This window comes from Opisthocomus hoazin, chromosome 4 (genome assembly GCF_030867145.1).
Source record: "Opisthocomus hoazin isolate bOpiHoa1 chromosome 4, bOpiHoa1.hap1, whole genome shotgun sequence".
Classification (NCBI taxonomy): Eukaryota; Metazoa; Chordata; class Aves; order Opisthocomiformes; family Opisthocomidae; genus Opisthocomus; species Opisthocomus hoazin.
Window position 1 is genome coordinate 58,662,972 of NC_134417.1, and position 21,071 is coordinate 58,684,042.

At 47.5% G+C, this 21,071-nt stretch overlaps 1 protein-coding gene across 2 annotated transcripts; it reads right to left on the minus strand.

The window, feature by feature from the left end:
• Positions 1-1,494: 1,494 nt before the first annotated feature.
• NUP42 (nucleoporin 42) lies at positions 1,495-20,717 on the minus strand. 2 transcript variants are annotated; one of them, XM_075419166.1, is made up of 8 exons: positions 20,534-20,717; positions 20,059-20,123; positions 19,628-19,883; positions 18,248-18,342; positions 17,064-17,140; positions 14,015-14,101; positions 2,412-2,496; positions 1,495-2,276 (listed from the first exon to the last, which is right to left on the minus strand). In XM_075419166.1, the coding sequence occupies exons 2-8, from the start codon at positions 20,096-20,098 to the stop codon at positions 1,717-1,719; spliced, it is 1,200 nt and encodes a 399-aa protein (XP_075275281.1). In that variant the 5' UTR covers positions 20,099-20,123; positions 20,534-20,717; the 3' UTR covers positions 1,495-1,716. The 2 variants fall into 2 exon arrangements, with proteins under 2 accessions (XP_075275281.1, XP_075275282.1); XM_075419167.1 differs by lacking the exon at positions 20,059-20,123 and having other exon boundaries at positions 1,496-2,276; positions 20,534-20,696.
• Positions 20,718-21,071: the final 354 nt, after the last annotated feature.

Below are 21,071 nucleotides of genomic sequence, written 5' to 3' on the forward strand. Positions count from 1 at the left end.
GATACAGTTGGGTTTGAGAAGCACTAAGGCTTCACAAATGAAATACAGGAAAGGGTAGGGCATGTGATAGAATGAGTTCAGGCAGTCACGGTATTCATCTGACAAGCCACAAATGCTTTTTATATTTGTTGTGAAACTCACTTTTTAAAAAAGTTCATATTTAACAACTTCTGTAAAGATGAAGGATTCCTGCAACAGATTTTGCTATGTTCCTCGGTTGCTGCGTCAAAATCTGAGTAAGTGGCATAAACGATCCAGAGCGAAGTAAGCCCTGACAGACGTACATGTCTTAATTTGTAAAAGTCTTAGTACTGCTCCAGTGACCCCACTTGGAAAAACCACATATCATAAGAACTAAATGGAACTCTGGGCCAACGTATCAGTATTTTGTTTGTGAGTTTCAGGAAGCCTGCACTGGGTCATTAACAACAATAACAAAAAATCTACAAAACAATAATCAGAAAAATGCATATAAGCAACCCAGTACTGTAATATAACATAAGCAAGCTTCTGGTACATCCACACTGAGCACATGGCCTGAGGAACCTGGATTTCTATGAAGCCTGCAGACCGCCTGCCTGTGGCCTGTCATCCCAAACATTAAGCTCGTTCACACAGTTTCATCAAGTCGGGATGCTATGCACCTTTGGTAGGAAACACAGCTAGAGTGAAGCATTCAGCAGGACCATGGGGCCCCCCAGCAAGAACTGAAATCTTATCTTCAAATGTTAAAGAAACAATTTATTTATTTATGTCCTGGAGTAAACTTCTGCTTTTCTGTTAAATATGAGGCTTAGTGATTTTTAAATCATTAATGCGAGGGCCTGGTCAAGAACAAATGTTCTCTTCACCTGACTCTAGTACCTCCTGTGGAAGATTTCTGACCCCCTGCTTCATAGCATCTTGGCAAAATGCATACCTCAGTAGCATAAATTCAGAAAAGGTACTGCTAATACATGCACCACAAACTTTTGAGAAGCAAAAACCAAAATTTTGTCAATTGATATAAATGTAGGAAGTAGTTTTGCAATTGCTTGCAAAGTTTTATCTAAGAGGTGTCAAAGTAGCAAACCTTATTCACGGTGACTGCTTTCAAGGCTGTCCTCCCCCAACTGCTTTACTTTAATGCATGCATATTACAACCTCACGTAGCACAACTAACACAAGCTGAATTGCATCAGCTGGAAGAGGCAACTGCCTCCTGGGTGACGGAGGCACAGAGCTGGGTACAGGCTACGCAGGAGCCCTCTATCTCCAGACACCAGTGTCAAAGGCTGCCCGAACCCTTTAAAGAAGAGGCAAAAGACAAGGTGGTCCAACAACGGGCAGCCTTGTGCTGCCTCCCTTTCTTCCTAGCATTCTACTCACTGCAGGCTGTAAATATCTCACTGAAGCATTCTTACATTTGACAAAACCTTTTTAATATAGTTTTTGTCCAGAATTTCACAGGACAGAATATAAAAAGGGAAACTTTAAATTTTATTTTCATTAGTTCATTTCTTGGATCTAAAAGTCCATTCCAAAATAACCAAGAAGCAGTAAAACACAGGTATAAACACTTGAACATTGTGAGTTTATTACTGCATAAGACTTAGAGATGAAAACAAAATTAATACAAATGGAAGCATTTTATTGCATTACTCAACCACAAAATTGTGTAGTTGATGTACAAGAGAAGTAACAAAACCACGTTATTTAAACTTAAACTTAAAAGTCCTAAACATTTAAAAGTTCTAATGGTGGCGGCTTAAGAGGAATCTTTCCAATCGTAAACTTTTTTGCTTCAAATTGTTTCAACTCTTCAGCTGATAGTTCGTTCTTTGGTGTAAATAACTTTTCTGAGGTAGCACTGTTTGTGACTGCAGAAGACGCTGACGTTACGTTATGTCCAGAGGCACTGGCAGTCTGTCCAAATAAAGCACTGCTTGAATGCGAGGGAGCAGGGGCTGCTGCTGCATTAGAAGCTCCAAAGGCTGTCAGCGGAGCAGTGCTTGAAGAGTTCACAGCAGAATTGCCAAACCCTGAAAACCCAGAAGTTCCAAGCTCATGAGTTGTTTCCGAAGTTTTAAAGGAGAAGGAGGCTGCAGACGGAGCCGCCGGGCTGCCAAAACCAACAGAATGGGATACGCTAGGAGAGGACGTCACACCAAATGCAGGAGGATTACAACCAGCAGAAGAGCTTCCAAAAGCAGGGGTGTTTCCAGATGATGCACTGATGAGACTGGAACTTGTTTTAAAGGAGAAACTGCTAGCACTGCCGCTGTTCACAGGGAAGTCTGAAATTACAAAATTTATAAAAAAAGTTAGAATGTGCACAGCTGTGATACTAAACCACTGCTGTATTCTAATAATGCAGAAGGAGAAAAACTCAAGAAAATATTGAACTGTTGGTTCTTAATGCAGGAACTTACTTGACAACCCAAAGCTTGATGTTTGCTGTCCTCCAAATCCAAAGGAAGGCACTGGCTGAACGACCGTGTTCTTTAATTCAGATAGCTTAAAAAAAATTCAAATACATAAATGAAAAGTAGATTCCAAAGCAGGGAAATGTCTTTAAATAAATATCTGAAGCAGAAATATAGCTGCCCAGTCCCATTTAATACAACTTAGACTAAGGTAGACATTGATCACTTCCATCATGATTGCATGCTTTTGCAGCTGTGAACAAAATGCTTTAAGGCTGTACACTGTTCTCTGTAAAACACTTCAGAAATACAAATATATTAGAATTTACAGATTTTTGTCTGCCAGTCAATGATCGGCACACCTTTTCCAGCTCTCGTTCTCATTTGTTACCTATGTCAGTTAGTGCTTTATGACCCTACCTATGTCATGGATGGTCATGACAGTTGGACTTGATGATCTTAGAGGTCTTTTCCAACCTTAATGATTCTATGATTGCTTTGCCTTAGTCTGTTCTCTCACCTTGGCACATCTACTCTTCTGTCCTACAGCCTAAATCCCACTTCTTCACCTTCAGCACTGAACATAGAATCATAGAATCATAGAAAGTTTTGGGTTGGAAGGGACCCCTAGAGGTCATCTAGTCCAGCCCCCCCGCAGCGAGCAGGGACACCACTAACTAGATCAGGTTGCTCAGAGCCCTGTCCAACCTGGTCTTGAATGTTTCCAGGGATGGGGCCTCCACTACCTCTCTGGGCAACCCGTTCCAGTGTTTCACCACCCTCATTGTAAAGAATTTCTTCCTTATATCTCGCCTAAACCTACCCTGTTTTAGTTTAAAACCATTACCCCTCGTCCTGTCACTGTTGTCTCTACTAAAAAGATTGTCCCCATCTTTCCTATAGGCTCCCTTTAAGTACTGAAAGGCTGCAATCAGGTCTCCCCGCAGCCTTCTCCTCTCCAGGCTGAACAAGCCCAACTCTCTCAGCCTGTCCTCATAGGAGAGGTGCTCCAGCCCTCGGATCATTTTTGTAGCCCTCCTTTGGACCCGCTCCAACAGTTCCATGTCCTTCTTGTGCTGAAGGCTCCAGAGCTGAACGCAGTACTCAGGTGAGGTCTCACCAGAGCAGAGTAGAGGGGCAGAATCACCTCTCTCGACCTGCTGGCCACGCTTCTCTTGATGCAGCCCAGGACAGGGTTGACCCTCTGGGCTGCCAGCGCACATTGCCGGCTCATGTCCAGCCTTTCGTCTATCAGTACCCCCAAGTCCCTCTCAGCAGGGCTGCTCTCGATCCTTTCATCCCCCAGCCTGTATTGATAGCGGGGATTACCCCGACCCAGGTGTAGGACCTTGCACTTGGCCTTGTTGAACCTCATGAGGTTCATACAGGCCCACCTCTCCAGCTTGTCCAGGTCCCTCTGGATGGCATCCCATCCTTCTGGTGTCTCAACTGTACCACTCAGCTTGGTGTCATCTGCAAACTTGCTGAGGGTACACTCGATGTCGCTGTCCACATCATTGATAAATATATTGAACAGCACCGGTCCCAGTATGGACCTCTGAGGTACTCCACTCGTCACTGGTCTCCATCTGGACATTGAGCTGTTGACCACTACCCTTTGGCTGCGACCATCCAACCAATTCCTTATCCACCGCACGGTCCACCCATCAAATCCATGGCTCTCCAATTTAGAGAGAAGGATGTTGTGGGGGACCGTGTCAAAGGCTTTACAAAAATCCAGATAGATGACATCTGTTGGTTTTCCCTTGTCCACCCTTGTTGTTACACCATCATAGAAAGCCACTAGGTTGGTCAGGCAGGACTTACCCTTGGTGAAGCCATGCTGGCTGTCTCAAATCACCTCCCTGGCCTCCATGTGCCTTAGCATATCTTCTAGGAGGATCTGTTCCATGATCTTGCCAGGCACAGAGATGAGGCTGACAGATCGGTAGTTCCCAGGGTCTTCCTTTCTACCCTTTTTGAAAAGGGGCACAATGTTTCCCTTTTTCCAGTCACTGGGGACTTCCCCTGACTACCATGACTTTTCAAATATCATGGAGAGTGGCTTGGCAACTACATCAGCCAGTTCCCTCAGGACTCTGGGATGCATCTCATCAGGTCCCATGGACTTCTGTACGTTTAGGTTCTTCAGGAGGTCCCGAACCTGGTCTTCACTTACAGCTGGAGGGATTTTACCCTCCTGGTGTCCTTTATGACATTCATTGACTCGGAAGGGGTGAGGAGAGAGGCTGCCAGTGAAGACTGAGGCAAAAAAGTTGTTGAGTACCTCAGCTTTCTCCTCATCTGCTGTTGCCAGTTTGCCAGTGTCGCTCATGAGCGGGGGTACGCTTTCTTTGACCATCTTTTTCCGGCTGACATACCTGTAGAAGCCCTTCTTGTTATTTTTCACATCCCTTGCCAAGTTCAGCTCCAGCTGTGCCTTGGCCTTCCTGACCCCATCCCTACACAACCGGGCAGCTTCCCTATACTCTTCCCAGGAAGCCAGTCCCTGCTTCCACTGCCTGTGCAGTTCCCTCTTCTTCCTTAGTTTGACCAGCATCTTTTGTCTCAGCCATGCCGGTCTCTTCCCTTCTCTGCCCGACTTCTTACACTTGGGGATCGAGAGCTCTTGCGCTCTCTGGAATACATCCTTGAAGACCTGCATGCTCTGTTCTGTTCCCCTGTCCCTGAGGACCGTTTCTCAGGGAGTCCTTCTGACTATCTCCTTGAAAAGCTGGAAATTTGCCCTCCTAAAATTTAGGGTCCTGACTATGCTCTTCGTTATTCCCATTTCCCTCAGTAGCGTTAGTTCCACCAGCGCGTGGTTGCTGCAGCCCAGGCTACCTCCGATCTTGACATCCCCAACGAGCTCACTCGCATTGGTGACCAGCAGGTCTAGTATCGCATCCCCTTGGGTAGGGGTGCTTATTACCTGGCTTAAGAAGTTGTCTTCAATGCATTCTAGGAACCTGCTGGATTGCCTACAGCTTGCCGTGTTGTTTTTCCAGCAGATGTCGGGGTAGTTGAAGTCCCCCAGTAGGACGAGAGCCTGCAAGCGCAAAGCCTCCTGGAGTTGGAGGAAGAACGCTTCGTCTATCAGCTCCTCTTGATCTGGCGGCCTGTAGTAGACACCGACCACTAGGTTCCCTTTGTTGCCTCTCTCTCTGATTCTTACCCATAAGCTTACATACCAAGGGCTATGATCATATTACTAAAACTTTAACGCATTTCATGCAATCTCCACTTAAATCAACTTACTCTGTCTCCCTAATTATTTAATACTGGCTTTAACATGAGCGTTCTTTTCTGACACATCTAGGTTCACAAGTGTTTATCATTTTCCCGGGAACAACTACTCTTTAATTTTATCCAGTTTCTCTCCCACCTATCTATCAATTTCGCATTCTGGCATTGCCAAAACACTCTATTTATCCTAAGATGGCCTGGAAGACAATTCTGGTCTTGTCTGCTGATTACACCTTGGAAGAGTCAACATCAGCACACAGAAGAAAAAGAGGGGTGGATATCTGCCTCTTACTATACATGTACTCGACTGGCTCCCACCTTAAGCTACGATTACTTTCACGTGGCTTGCAATGATAGCATTCCAAACGTGGGATCCAGCTGCTGCCTTGCTAACATGGAGCCATCCTGATGCACTCTTTTCCTTAGTTAACTAAAGGGTATTATAACACTTGCCTGCAATTCACTGGTTTCACAATTCCAGAGCAAGGTAGATGCAAGACCCAAAACTGTGTTCACAGACTTTCACGGTGTTATGATTTGGCTGTGGCCGGTAACAAAAGTGCCACGTGGCCGCCCCTCCCCCTGCTGGGGTGCAGAGGAGAATGGAAAGAAACAGGCAGAAACTGGTGGGTCGGGATAAGGGCAGTTTAACAGAACAGCAAACAAAGGGAACAGGAACAACAACGATACAGATAAGGAGAAAACACAACACAAACCGCACGATCCAGAGAGCTGCTCTCCCGGACTGGAACGGCGCCCGCACTCCCGAGCTGCGAGTGAGTTCCCGCCCCCCAGCTCCCCCCCACCAGGAACCCAGCATGACGGCCCATGGTATGGAATACCCTGCTCTGTTTGGCCAGGTGGGGTCAGCCCCGCCCCGGCTCTGCCCCTTCCTGGATTCCGGTGAAAATCAACCCTGTCCTGGCCAAACCCAGGACATTATCCACCCCTTATTCCATACCATCTACGTCATGCCCAGGTCCCCCATTGTCCAGTTGATCACCACCACTTCTCCTGTCTCCAGATATCATTGCCTTAGTCTATGGATCATCACTCTAAAGTGTCCATTGAGTTCATTTAATCCATGACTTCGGGCTCCATCTGTCGTAATGGTCTTCCATGGCAGGAGAGGTGATGTGTGGTGATGGGCGGTCACTTGCTGCATCCGGAGCTCACGGCTGGTGTATCTGGTGCGGCCCGTGCCCACAGTCTGCAGGAGATGTTGATCTTGATGAAGTTGCTGGATGCCAGTTGTTGAAAACCAGGTCCAGTCCCATCATCGCTGTGCTCTGCTAGGTTTCATCAAAAAGTCCATCCTTCTTTAATCTGAACGATTCTTACTATGCTGCTACTGGTATAACACATAACAATTATAACAGTGATAACAGACAGTGACAGGGTTATTTAACAATTAACTTTATACAATTTATTTATGGACTATTCTCACCCAAAATCAAATCCCCATGAGGTACACATCGGACTTCCCCATCCTTACGCATTACCCACCAGGTACACCCAGGTCCTTGAGCAAAAGCAATCCCGCGGACGGGCTTGCCATTGCCCGAGGCAGGACTAACCCAAACTGTCTTCCCTAACATGTTCCGCATGTGCACTACAGGGACTCTACCCCCTTCTACGGGGCACTGAGGTTTTGACTGGGCAGGACCAGCCCGGTTGGTGGATCCCCTGGTGTTAACCAACCAGGTGGCCTTTGCTAAATGGGTATCCCAATTTTTGAAAGTCCCACCCCCCATTGCTCTCAGAATGGTTTTTAGCAGCCCATTGTACCGCTCGATCTTTCCCGAGGCTGGTGCATGGTAGGGGATGTGATACACCCACTCGATACCGTGTTCTTTGGCCCAGGTGTCTATGAGGCTGTTGCGAAAGTGAGTCCCGTTGTCCAACTCGATTCTTTCGGGAGTGCCATGTCGCCACAGGACTTGTTTTTCCAGGCCCAGGATGGTATTCCGGGCGGTGGCATGGGGCAAAGGGTAGGTTTCCAGCCATCCGGTGGTGGCCTCCACCATTGTGAGCACATAGCGCTTGCCTTGGCGGGTTTGTGGCAGTGTGATGTAGTCAATCTGCCAAGCCTCCCCATATTTATATTTTAGCCATTGTCCTCCATACCACTGAGGCTTTACCCACTTGGCTTGCTTGATTGCAGCGCATGTTTCACATTCATGGATAACCTGTGCGATGGTGTCCATGGTCAAGTCCACCCCTCGGTCACGAGCCCATCTGTATGTCGCGTCTCTTCCTTGGTGGCCCGAGGTGTCATGGGCCCACCGAGCTATAAACAGTTCACCCTTCTGTTGCCAGTCCAGATCCACCTGAGCCACTTCAGTCTTGGCAGCCTGATCTACCTGGTGGTTGTTTTGATGTTCCTCAGTGGCCCGACTCTTAGGGACGTGGGCGTCCACGTGATGGACTTTTACAGCAAACTGCTCCAGGCAGGCAGCAATATCTTGCCACAATGGGGCAGCCCAGATAGGTTTGCCTCCGTGCTGCCAGTTGTTCTTCCATTGCTGCAGCCACCCCCACAAGGCATTGGCCATCATCCAAGAGTCGGTGTAAAGATAGAGCACTGGCCACTTCTCTCGACTGGCAATGTCTAAAGCCAGCTGGATGGCTTTCACCTCTGCAAACTGGCTGGACTCACCTTCTCCCTCGGCAGTTTCCGCAACTTGTCGTGTAGGGCTTCATACAGCAGCCTTCCACCTCCACCGCTTCCCCACAATGCGACAGGACCCATCCGTGAACAGGGCATACTGTTTCTTATCTTCTGGCAGCTGGTTATACAGTGGGGCCTCTTCAGCACGTGTCACCTCCTCCTCTGGCCATGCTCCAAAATCTTTGACTTCTGGCCAGTCCATGATTACCTCCAGAATTCCTGGGCGACTGGGGTTTCCCATTCGGGCGCACTGGGTGATCAGAGCAACCCACTTACTCCACGTAGCATCGGTGGCATGATGCGTAGAGGGGACCCTCTCTTTGAACATCCAGCCCAGGACTGGCAATCGTGGTGCTAGGAGGAGCTGTGCTTCAGTGCCGACCACTTCTGAAGCAGCTCGAACGCCTTCATATGCTGCCAGAATCTCTTTTTCAGTGGGAGTATAGCGGGCCTCGGATCCTTTGTATCCCCGGCTCCAAAACCCCAGGGGTCGACCTTGAGTCTCCCCTGGTGCTTTCTGCCAGAGACTCCAGGTCGGGCCATTCTCCCCGGCTGCGGTGTAGAGCACGTTTTTAACATCTTGCCCTGACCGGACTGGACCAAGGGCTACGGCATGAACTATCTCCCGTTTAATCTGTTCAAATGCCTGTCATTGCTCAGGGCCCCATTCAAAATCATTCTTCTTCCGGGTCACGTGGTACAGAGGACTTACAATCTGGCTGTAATTTGGGATGTGCATCCTCCAAAAACCCACAACACCTAAGAAGGCCTGTGCTTCCTTTTTGCTGGTTGGTGGAGACATAGCTGCTATTTTGTTGATGACACCCATTGGGATTTGACGGCGCCCATCCTGCCATTTTATTCCCAAAAACTGGATCTCTTGCGCAGGTCCCTTGACTTTACTTCGCTTAATGGCGAAACCAGCTTTCAGAAGGATCTGAACTATTTTCTCCCCTTTCTCAAAAACCTCCTCCGCTGTGTCACCCCATACAATGGTGTCATCGATGTACTGTAGGTGTTCACAGATGTTCTGGAGCTTCACCCTTTTCCAGTGCAGTCTGGATTAGTCCATGGCAAATGGTGGGACTGTGTTTCCACCCCTGGGGCAGTCGATTCCAGGTGTACGGGATGCCCCTCCAGGTGAAAGCAAACTGTGGCCTGCACTCTGCTGCCAAAGGGATGGAGAAGAATGCATTAGCAATGTCAGTTGTAGCGTACCACTTGGCTGCCTTTGACTCCAGCTGATACTGAAGTTCTAGCATGTCTGGCACGGCAGCACTCAGCGGTGGTGTGACTTCATTCAGGCCACGGTAGTCTATTGTCAGTCTCCACTCTCCAGTAGATTTTCTCACTGGCCATATGGGACTATTAAAGGGTGAGAGAGTTTTGGTGATCACTCCTTGACTCTCCAGCTGGCGGATCAGCTGATGAATGGGGAGAAGGGAGTCTTGGTTGGTACGATACTGTCACCGGTGCACCGTTGTGGTCACGATTGGCACCTGTTGTTCTTCAACCCTCAGCAACCCCACAACGGAAGGATCCTCCGAGAGACCAGGCAAAATGGACAGCTGTTTAATTTCTTCAGTCCCCACAGCAGCTATGCCAAAAGCCCACCGATACCCTTTGGGTCCTTGAAATACCCTCTCCTAAGATGGTGTATCCCAAGGATGCACGGAGCCTCGGGGCCAGTTACAATGGGGTGCTTCTGCCAGTCCTGCCCAGTGAGGCTCACTTCAGCCTCCAATACACTCAGCTCTTGGGACCCCCCTGTCACTCCAGAAATGCAAATGGACTCTGACCCTTTGAAATCTGATGGCATTAAAGTACACTGTGCACCAGTGTCCACTAGAGCTTTATACTCTTGTGGATCTGACATGCCAGGCCACCGAATCCACACCGTCCAATAAACACGGTTGTCCCTTTCCTCCATCTGGCTGGAGGCAGGGCCCCTCTAATCCTCATCAGAGAATTTCCTGCTCACCTGCTGTAAAAATGACTTGGAGGTCCCCTCCAGAGGATCAGAATCAAGATCAACCTGCCTACCTGGTCTGGAGAGCTGGCTGCTGGAAACTGGAGCAGCATTTTTCCTAACAGAATCCCCTTTGGTGACTGTTTTACCTCGCAACTCACGCACTCGTGCCTCTAGACTTGAGGTGGGTTTTCCATCCCACTTCCTCATGTCCTCTCTGTGGTCAAGTGGGTAAAACCACAGGGTGCCCCGGGGTGTATAGCCTCTGTATTCTCTCTCCTGAGCAGAGGAACGCTTGCCCCTAATAGCTGAAGCACTGGCCTGTACAGGTGGGGAGTAGGACCTACTCTCTTTCATTTGCCAGACCTCCCGGGCCAGTTTCTCCACAACTGAGACAAGGGAGGAAGAGAGACTTTCCTCATATTGCCGGAGTCTGACAGCCACCTCATCCACTGTTGGTGCCTCCTTACCTTTCCAGTTTACTACTGCCAGTGAGTTGGCATATGAGGAGGGTGCGCTCCGCACAAACTTCCTCCACATAGATGCTGTGCACTGGAGTTCATCTGGGTCTGTGGGTACCTGCTCATCATCTGTGTCACAGTAAACCAGCTCCCGCACAGCTAATTCCCTCAAGTACTGAATACCCCTTTCCATATTGGTCCACTTGCCAGGACAGCACACAAAATCGTCACTGAAGGGGTACCTCTCCCTCACGCCTGAGAGAAGTCTCCTCCAGAGGCTGAGGACTTGTTCCTTTTTCCCAACGGCCTTGTCAATGCCCCCATCTCCGGCCAAGGATCCCAGCTGCTTGGCTTCCTTGCCCTCTAATTCCAAGCTGCTGGCCCCATTATCCCAGCACCGCAGCAGCCAGGTGGCAATGTGCTTGCCTGGGTAGCAGCTGAAATCTTTCTGTATGTCTCGCAGCTCACTCAGGGACAAGGACCGGATGATGATCTCTGTCTCTATCCCCCGTGATGACCCCGGCTCATTGTCATCTCTCCTGGAGCGATCTGCTCTCTTTGCATCTTTCTTTAGTTTTACAGGGGTGACTGCTACCGGCACAGGTTGGTCATTGGGCTCAGCTGCGATGCCTGCAGCTGGAGCTGGGGCTGGAGCAGCTGCCGTGCCCACCGGGGAAACCGAGGCAGACCCTGCATCTGTGGCAGCAGCAGCCGTGGTGCCAGTCAGAGGGGCTGTGACTGCCTGCTGGGCTGGAGGGGCTGCAGGGCCGGCTTGGGGGGCAGTGCCAGTCGCAGAGCCTGCCGCTTCATTTCCCCCCCCTTTCCCCTTTAGGGCACTGAATCAGGTTCAACAGGGCTCGGTAGGCGTGGGCCAGACCCCAGCACATTGCGGTGATCTGTGTCTCTCTGGAGTTCCCAGGGTGGCAGCACACTTTTTGCAGATATTTTACCAGATTGTCCGGATTCTGTACTTGCTCAGCGGTGAGTTTAAAACACACCTGGGGTGTGCACTGCCCTAGACACCTGCCCACGCTGTCCCACACACCCAGCCACTCACAGCTATCCAGCCCTGGGGCAGGTCTCTGCACGATGTTCTTAACGACTTGTTTAACCTTAAACAAGACCCAAAACCCATTCAGGAGGCAGAACAATAGGAGCGAGCTGGCCTGAGCATCCCACAGGTACTCGAAATTCTCAAAAGCCCTTAGGACTAGCCTGAGGGAGAGAGGGGGGATGAAAGAGTGGGGGAAGGTATCCCCTCCGGTTTTCCCCACAGATTGGATTTGATTATTAACAAATTCTAAGACATAGGATCCGAGGTATGGAAATGACCGCAGTGCCGCATCCAAATACAAGCCTAATTTCATGCACAGAGATGTTATCATGTCATAAGCTGATATCATACAGTACTGCAAAATTGTCATCCTGATCCTTTTCCCCGAGGTAATGAAGAGCACAGCACTGAATACATACTGCAAGTAAGGACTGAAATACCACTGATAACTGTAAATGTAACAAATGTATCATGTAGGGGATGTTATCACTTCAGGTGGTCAGAATCATTGCACAACCAAAACAAGTCTTGGTTCTTTGTGAATAACTGGGACGGTTGCAAGACAAGGGACTCCTGAATAATGCCTTTAGGCGCCTGGGCCTTGGGAGAACAGGCATGCAAACTACAGAGATAAGGAGGCTGCACGATAATCTGAAGACCTCGCCGAGAGACGCCAAACAAACATGTGCAACGGACATTACCATATATTAATGAGTTCTCGGAAAAACCATTACTATGATAAACATTTCTTGGAAATGTAATTAATATGTATGTTAACATAGCATAAATACCTAGTAACTGTGTCTCTTTGGTGCACACGTTTGGAGGAGAGATCCCCCGTGTGCCCGGCGCCATAATAAAGAATATCTGCTTAATAGTCTCCCGACTGTTGAGTCTTCAATTCCAGCTTTTCACGGCATCACCACAGCCATCTGATCAAAGTCAGAAACATTTTTCACCAGCAACTATTTAACTAACACAGTAAATGCGTATAATAAATTTTAACAAAATCTAAGAAAGCTGTTTCAACACCCGCTGCTCAGCCCTGCCGTTATCCCCACCCCACGCTTGGGCGCCAAATTTAATGTTCTGGTTTGGCTGTGGCCGGTAACAAAAGTGCCACGCGGCCACCCCTCCCCCTGCCGGGGTGTGGAGGAGAATGGAAAGAAACAGGCAGAAACTGGTGGGTCGGGATAAGGGCAGTTTAACAGAACAGCAAACAAAGGGAACAGGAACAACAACGATACAGATAAGGAGAAAACACAACACAAATCGCACGACCCAGAGAGCCGCTCTCCTGGACCGGAACGGCGCCCGCGCTCCCGAGCTGCGAGTGAGTTCCCGCCCCCCAGCTCCCCCCCACCAGGAACCCAGCATGACGGCCCATGGTATGGAATACCCTGCTCTGTTTGGCCAGGTGGGGTCAGCCCCCCTGGCTGTGCCCCTTCCTGGATTCCGGTGAAAATCAACCCTGTCCTGGCTGAACCCAGGACACATGGTCACCTGACTCATGCAGTGCTAGAATACTCAGTCATGTTTCTATCGCGTATAAAAAACACATAAGTGGAGAGATGGGGCAGTTCTCAAACTGCAATCACTATTCTCTCGTGTAATTCCTCCTTACACCCCTTCCACTGTCTCTAATGTTCCCAGGGGAATTCTAAGATTACTGCCAAGGTCTTTGTGTCGCCAGTCAGCCAAACACTTTCATGCCAGGTGTCTTTCAAGGCTGCAGTACCAGAACATAACACATCGTAGTTGAGACTTTCAGAACAGTTCATCGATGTACCATAAAATTTCCAATGAATCTAGGAATCAAACATCTACATGTCTCAGCTATTTAGGTGCAAACAAGGATGCCCTAAAAGAATCGTGTACATTTGGTTGCAAAATACAGTATCCTGTGATCTTCAAAGCAATACCTACCACCTATTTATATAAAGTTAGTACAAGTGTAGTTGAGTGCTTTCACAACAGCTGAAGTTTCTATGGAACATTTACAAGCAAGATGTCTTCATTAAAAAAAAGGTGGCATATTACAACTATTACATCTTAGAAATCTTTGTACCAGAAGTTAACATTGGGTATTTGCAGGACAGTTTGGTGGGATGTGTCTAAAAAAGCAAGAATCTAAGAAAAACATTTGCCCAGGCCTAGTAAGAAAATGACATCAGGAACAGAAACATTTTAACTCTCATTAACACTTACCAAAGCTGCTTTTGTCGATGCATTTAAAGCTTTCAACTGAAGCAGCCGATTTTTCCATTGGCTTGCTAACTGTTGGACAGAATTTATCTAAAAAGGGGGAAAGGAAAAGCATGTTTTTATTATTGGTGAAGACAAAAAAAAAATGAAGATAGAGTGATCTGACAACTAAACTGAAAGAAGATTTCTGGAATTCATTAAGCCAAGACGACAAGATTTTTGCTTTCCTGAAACTTCAAGGTGAGAAGCTAAAACTTTTGTTACTAACACAGAATTCCTTTCAGTTCTCTTACTATTGCCCTTTAATCAACTTCTTTACTTCATGTAACAATGAGATTAAAAAAAAGTCCTGAGGCTTTCTAAATTGAAGTTCTATCACTGTCTGAATTAGGTGCTTGGGAAAACACAACAAAACACTAAACCACACACAAAATATGTAGCTTTAAGTATAAGAGAACAAACTCATCAACCCTGGTTTTATTTCTGTCTTGTCCACTTTTGTGCTCGCTCATTAAGTTGAAGTCCTAAGATTTGTCTTAGTTTCTCCTGCATTTTCAGGAAATAATGCCACTTGCAAAACATTGTAATTCAGAACACTTTAAGAGTATCATCGTAAAACACTTCGCTTTGCAGAAATTAACTTCCTTAATTTAGATCAGTCCCTTTAGCGTGATTCAACAGATTACTGCACAGAACATATGCAGCAATAAATAGTACCTATGTCTGTCTGAGAACTGTGATTAAAGTATTAAACAAGAAACTGGAAAGTCATTCAATGATTGACTTTTCTGGAATTTCAAACCTGAATTTCCTATATTTAATTTATCAACACACCTTATTCAAAGCCTGGCCTAGTTGAATTTTCCTTAAGAACTAACCAAGTAAAACATATAATTGTCCCAAATGCCTGTAAAAGCGGAATGAGTAATCTTTTTGTAAATGAATTCCTTAATTTTTCAGAAGGGTCTTACATCACAAACATCAATAATTCTTTTGTGTCTGGTCACATGCTGGAAGATCATGTTGCTTGGTATCAGCTCTTACACAACAGACTGGAAACCTCAGATTTTGACCCAGTTAAAAGAATAGAAACATGCTTGCAAAAAGACATGTTGTACTTCAACCTTTTGTGAGAGAACTGTATCATACAGTTCTCATCTGCACAAAGACTTTCATGAACTTGCATTCAGTGCTTCAGTGAGGCCACAATTTTTTTTTTGTTAGCCACACATAGTGTATTGTTTAATCATTTCAGTTTATTTTTTAATTGAGGTTTTTAAAAAAACTATCTATCTCCTGTCTCTGAAAATGCAATTCTGGTAATTCTAAACATGTGAAGCAAGAGTGGCAACAACAGCATTCCTTCTGGAATACAGAGGCAAGGGGAAGAGGAAAGAGTGCAATGCAGGCTGAGTTAGTTTGAACTTGTGTCTATCCAATAGCCTGCCTTCTTTCCTGGCACAACATTGAACTGTGCTCGCTTCCTTGATATTGATAGGACTATGAGGGAGGAACAATACATAAAAATTCAGAGAGAGATACATAAAAAAACTTATATGCTACTATTCTAGAAACGTACATACTGCTTTAGAAGTATCTGCTATTTTCAGCATTAATTCCCTGGAATGGAGGTATGCAAAAGAACAAGGCCAAATACACTTCCTTAGTGTTCTGCCTAAAGCGCTATATATCCAGCTATAACAATCAAACTGACTAATAGCATACAAAGTACTAAACTTTTGAGACAAGATTCAAATAACTTCTACGAATAACACACAAGAGCATGGACAAGACTATGACAAGGAGTGCCTACGTTTAGAAAGACCATATGTTTAACTGAGACTAGCTAAAAGTCTACTGTCACCACTTTTTGTAGCAGCTGATGTGTCTTAGATGGTCAGGCCACCAGTCTTAGAAGCCCAGATCTGAGAGTGTGGGTCCGTGATCCCAGACAGAAATAAGAAATTACACAGAATCACAGAATGGCAGGGGTTGGAATGGACCTCTGTGGGTCACCTAGTCCAACCCTCCTGCTGAAGCAGGGTCACCTACAGCAGGCTGCACAGGACCTTGTCCAGGCGGGTCTTGAATATCTCCAGAGAAGGAGACTCCACAACCTCCCTGGGCAGCCTGTTCCAGTGCTCCGTCACCCTCAGAGGGAAGAAGTTCTTCCTCACCTTCAGACGGAACTTCCTGTGCCTCAGTTTGTGCCCATTGCCCCTTGTCCTGTCACTGGACACCACTGAAAAGAGCTTGGCCCCATCCTCCTGACACCCACCCTTCAGGTATTTGTAAGCATTTATAAGGTCCCCTTGCAGCCTTCTCTTCTTCAGGCTGAACAAGCCCAGCTCCCTCAGCCTCTCCTCGTAGGAGAGATGCTCCAGTCCCCTCATCATCCTTGTAGCCCTCCGCTGGACTCTCTCCAGTAGCTCTTCATCTTTCTTGAACTGGGGAGCCCAGAACTGGACAGAGTACTCCAGGTGAGGCCTCACTGGGGCAGTGCAGAGGGGAAGGAGAACCTCCCTCGTCCTGCTGGCCACACTCTTCTTGATGCACCCCAGGATCCCACTGGCCTTCTTGGCAGCCAGGGCACACTGCTGGCTCATGGTTAACCTGTCGTCCACCAGGACACCCAGGTCCCTCTCCACAGAGCTGCTCTCCAGCAGGTCCACCCCAAGCCTGTACTGATGCATGGGGGTGTTCCTCCCCAGGTGCAGGACCCTGCATTTGCCTTTGTTGAACCTCATCAGGTTCCTCTCTGCCCAACTTTCCAGCCTATCCAGGTGACGCTGAATGGCAGCACAGCCTTCTGGTGTGTCTAACACACCTCCCAGTTTGGTGTCATCAGCAAACTTGCTGATTACGGTAGAGCATACAGACTAGCAGCTATTTTTGCATTCTATTTAGTGCACAGTAATTTAAAAATATTTTGGAATTCTGATAACTTCCTAGAGTTTGATAATTAAATGAGTCAAAAGTTGCCACTTGAAGAATAGTAACAAGTCCTATCCCAAAATGTGTCTACATAAGTCAGCATTTTTTAAATACTTACATAGTTTTGAATGTTATTGTTTGCTCTGCAGTTATAATACTCCAGACGCAACTCTTCTGGCGAGAAATCTGAAAAGCCTGTAAGGAGAGGAATAATCAAAAACCTCCAAGAAAATCACAGAATGGTAGGGGTTGGAAGGGACCTCTGTGAATCATCTATCCCAATCCCCCCTGCCAAAGCAGGGTCACCTAGAGCAGGCTGCACAGGACCTCATATAGGCAGGGTTTGAATATCTCCAGGGAAGTAGACTCCACAATCCCTCTGGGCAGCCTGTTCCAGTGCTCCATCACCCTCAGAGGGAAGAAGTTCTTCCTCATGTTCAGACGGAACTTCCTGTGCTTCAGTTTGTGCCCGTTGCCCCTTGTCCTGTCACTGGGCACCACTGAAAAGAGTCTGGCCTCATCCTCCTGACACCAAACCTTAACATATTTATAAGCATTTATTAGGTCCCCTCTCAGCCTTCTCTTCAGGCTGAACAAGCCCAGCTCCCTCAGACTCTCCTCGTAGGAGAGGTGCTCCAGTCCCCTCATCATCCTCATAGCCCCCCACCGGGCTCTCTCCAGTAGTTCCTCAACTTTCTTGAACTGGGGAGCCCAGAACTGGACACAGTACTCCAGACGGGGCTTCACTAGGGCAGAGGAGAGGGGCAGGAAAACCTCCCTCGACCTGCTGGCCACACTCCTCTTAATGCACCCCAGGACACCATTGGCCTTCTTGGCAGCCAGAGCACGCTGCTGGCTCATGGTTAACCTGTCATCCACCAGCAGTCCAATGTCCCTCTCCGCAGAGCTGCTCTCCAGCAGGTCAGCCCTGAACCTGTCCTGGTGCATGGGGTTGTTCCTCCCCAGGTGCAGGACCCTGCACTGCCCTTGCTGAACTTCTTCAGGTTCCTCTCGCCCAACTTCCAATTTCCCTCTCTAGTTATGAAAAAATGGGCCTTGGTACATTAGCTGTAGTAAGTCAGTCATAGCTGAAGACACACAAATAATTCACTACAGAACTTCAAAGATGTGAATGTCCAAAATGAATTTGTCGTAATCCAATATTAATTTCTGTTGCATCACAATACAAAGCATCATCCTGCAAATGATTCCGCAGAGGCACAACAGTGTGGACAAGTGTAAGAGACATCCTAAGTAGCAGCAATATGCAGCAACATTACCTACCTAAAAAACATTACCTACCCGAGACATTCGGCTTTTCTTTCATTGGCGAGTAAGATGAAAATATCCATTGTCCTGAAGATTCCCAAATTTCCATGTCTTTCACTACACATTCACTAGAAAACAAAACCATACCAAGCCACAGATGAAGATGAAGCAATTGCCTAGTTTGAATCCAAAGTCAGATTCAAATACCTGCTAACATGATAATTAATGAAGTGTGACACTAGTCAGAATGAACAAGAGAAGCACTCAGTTCGCTGTGGAAAAATCCACTTATTCAGCAAGATGCATAAATGACCCTTCAAAGCATTTTATTTTCTCATCTAACTGCAAGTAAATCAAACCAGATCTTTAAAAAAAAAAAAAAAAATCCCAAAATATACAAAGTAATTTTTAATCCTTGTGTGGCATACACTGTCACATGATTTTCCCTGAAGCTGTAGATGACAATACAATTTAAACCTTCTCAATGCTAGACGATTTTACAATATAAATGAACACGCACAGTATTAAATAGCAAATGTTTTTGGGGAAAAAAAAAAAAAGAAAACAGAGAGAAAAGAAGAGATAAGTGTTCCACATAAATTTTTTGAAAAGGATCAAAAGCATAAAAATCCAGACATTTCAAAAGCAGAGAAATAGAAGCTACATCAACTAAAGTAAACCCAAATGTAAACAAACAGTGAAAGTGTAAAAACTAAAGTGGACAAGCACATCACCACATAGTAACAACCAAACAAATATTTCAGATGTTTGTAACACAATATACATTCATGTTCAAGAATCTGAATAGTCTGTTAAGCATTTTCTTAATGTAATCTCAAAAGAAAAAATGGAAAGTGGTTCGAAAACCTTGCTTCTTCAGGAAATCACACTGCCTGTTCCTTCTCATCACCTGCCCTGTCATTGCCTTGACCCTGCTGGTCACTCTCAAGTGACTATAGCACACACATGGGTGAAAACAGGTTTCGATAGTTTTGCTATTGGCACTTGTTAGCTTAAGTGTCAGGAAAACTAAGTCAAATAGTTCATTTTTTCAAAGAGTTTGGTTTTTTTTTTAACAGTTGAAATGCTGTTCATAGGGCTCTGACCCCTTATTTTCAAGTATTGAATTCTTTGTTTTCTTCATTATCCTCCTGCCCGCAACTTGAAATACCATACTATCTTCCTAATGTCACAGTTGTCTGACTGCCCAACCCAGGTTCAAAACAAGGATCGCTTTCTTCCCATGCCAGCATAACTCAAGAGAACCAGATGAAGTGGTTTTTTCTATAGTTCTTACTGCACGTTCCAGCTTCCTTGTCATGATCATGTCTCCTCTGCATTACCTCTAGTAAGTCAGTAAGCTTTTAAAGTGCTCATTCCAAATGCTTTCAGTGAGACAGGGCTATGACTTACAGAAGTCTCTCCTCTTCATCTTTATAGCCTTCAGAAATATTTTGACTGTTCATTAACGCAGAGAATCTGTTCTGCGAAAAGTCTGCATTTCTGCTGCCGCTGCCTGATGATCCAAAATCAGAGGAGCCAAAAAATCCTCTTCCGTGATCTCTGCTGCCACCCCACGTATTAGACTTAAAGGTAGATGGCTGGATAACATTAGTGTATCTCTGGTTAGCGGTACTCCATCCTCCTCCTCCTCCTCCTCTGCTAGTACCTTCCAATGAAAAAAAAAAAAACCCAACAAAAGTTTTAATTTCTTAAGATAACAACACCAACATCAACAAAAACTGTATGCATATTCTTACGGTGACAATAAGTTTGAAATGAAAATATAGGTTTTTCCTAACGAGTTAACCTGATTGTTTGGTGAGCTGAACATAGTGAGTTACCCAGGGTAGTTCTGGAGTCAGTTAACCGTGAATGTCTCATGTCACCACGCCGGCAACTCCTGGAACTGCAGAAGAGAGACCACTGCAGTTTTGCTTACATTACTTCACAAAGTCACTATCCCAGCACAAAAACAACAAAACACTCCGTTCAACTCGCAGTACATTTGTATCCGGGACTCCGGCTCACGCGGCTACCGCAGAGGCCCCGCCGCGCAGCAAAGGCCTCCCAAGCCACGCGTTACCACCCGGGACGCCCGCAGCGCGGCAGCGGCGAGCTCCGCAGCCCCTGCAGCAGGCGCCGCGGCGAGCAGCCGTGCAGCGCCCGCCTCTCCGCCGCCACACCTCTCTGCGCAGCGCGGGTCCCCATCGCGCCTCTCGCCAGGCCCCGCCGCGCCCTCGGGCAGGCCCCGCCGCCGAGCACCCCCCACCCCTGCCCCGCGGTGGTCTGGAGGCGGCGCGGGCGGCCGCGCGGTACCTTGGTGGTGGGGCGCGGGGGGCCCGCAGCGCCCGCCCCCGCCGCGGGGATGCTCGTTCCAGCAGCGCTCGCCGAAGCGGCAGCGGCCCTGCAGGAAGAACTGACAGATGGCCATGGCCGCCCCGCCGACCGCCGGCCTGGCGCCAGAAGCGGGCGCCGGGGCGGGGCCGGCGCCGGGAAATCGTCATCAGTGACGAGACCAGCCACGGCCCAGCGATCTCTGTCACCGCACATCGCGATAGGCGGCGGGGCCCGGGAAAGGGGGGGCATCGCCTTCCGCACGGGGCACGGAGCCGGGTCTGAACAGCGCGGGACCCGGGAAGTGAAAAGCCGAGGCCACCCCCCGCCCCGAGCGCTGCGCAGAGGCTGGGCCGCTACCAGGCGCGGAGGCGGCTGAGGGGCCGGAGCGCCGACACCGGGACAAGATGGCAGGCTGCTCCTGCTGCGCACGCACAAGTTTAGCAGGACCTTACAAAGCGTTATTAATCCGTTGAAAATAAAGTTCTGTACAACCTAGAAAAGGCAGTTCACTCCAGTT

Coding starts and splice junctions, on each gene's coding strand:
- NUP42 (XM_075419167.1), bottom strand. CDS start 20,648: ATGGCCATCTGTCAGTTCTTCCTGCAGGGCCGCTGCCGCTTCGGCGAG. Junction 14,102..17,063: donor ACAATAACATTCAAAACTAT/GTAAGTATTTAA, acceptor CCCCCTTTTTAG/ATAAATTCTGTCCAACAGTT. Junction 2,497..14,014: donor CATCGACAAAAGCAGCTTTG/GTAAGTGTTAAT, acceptor ATTTTTTTTAAG/CTATCTGAATTAAAGAACAC.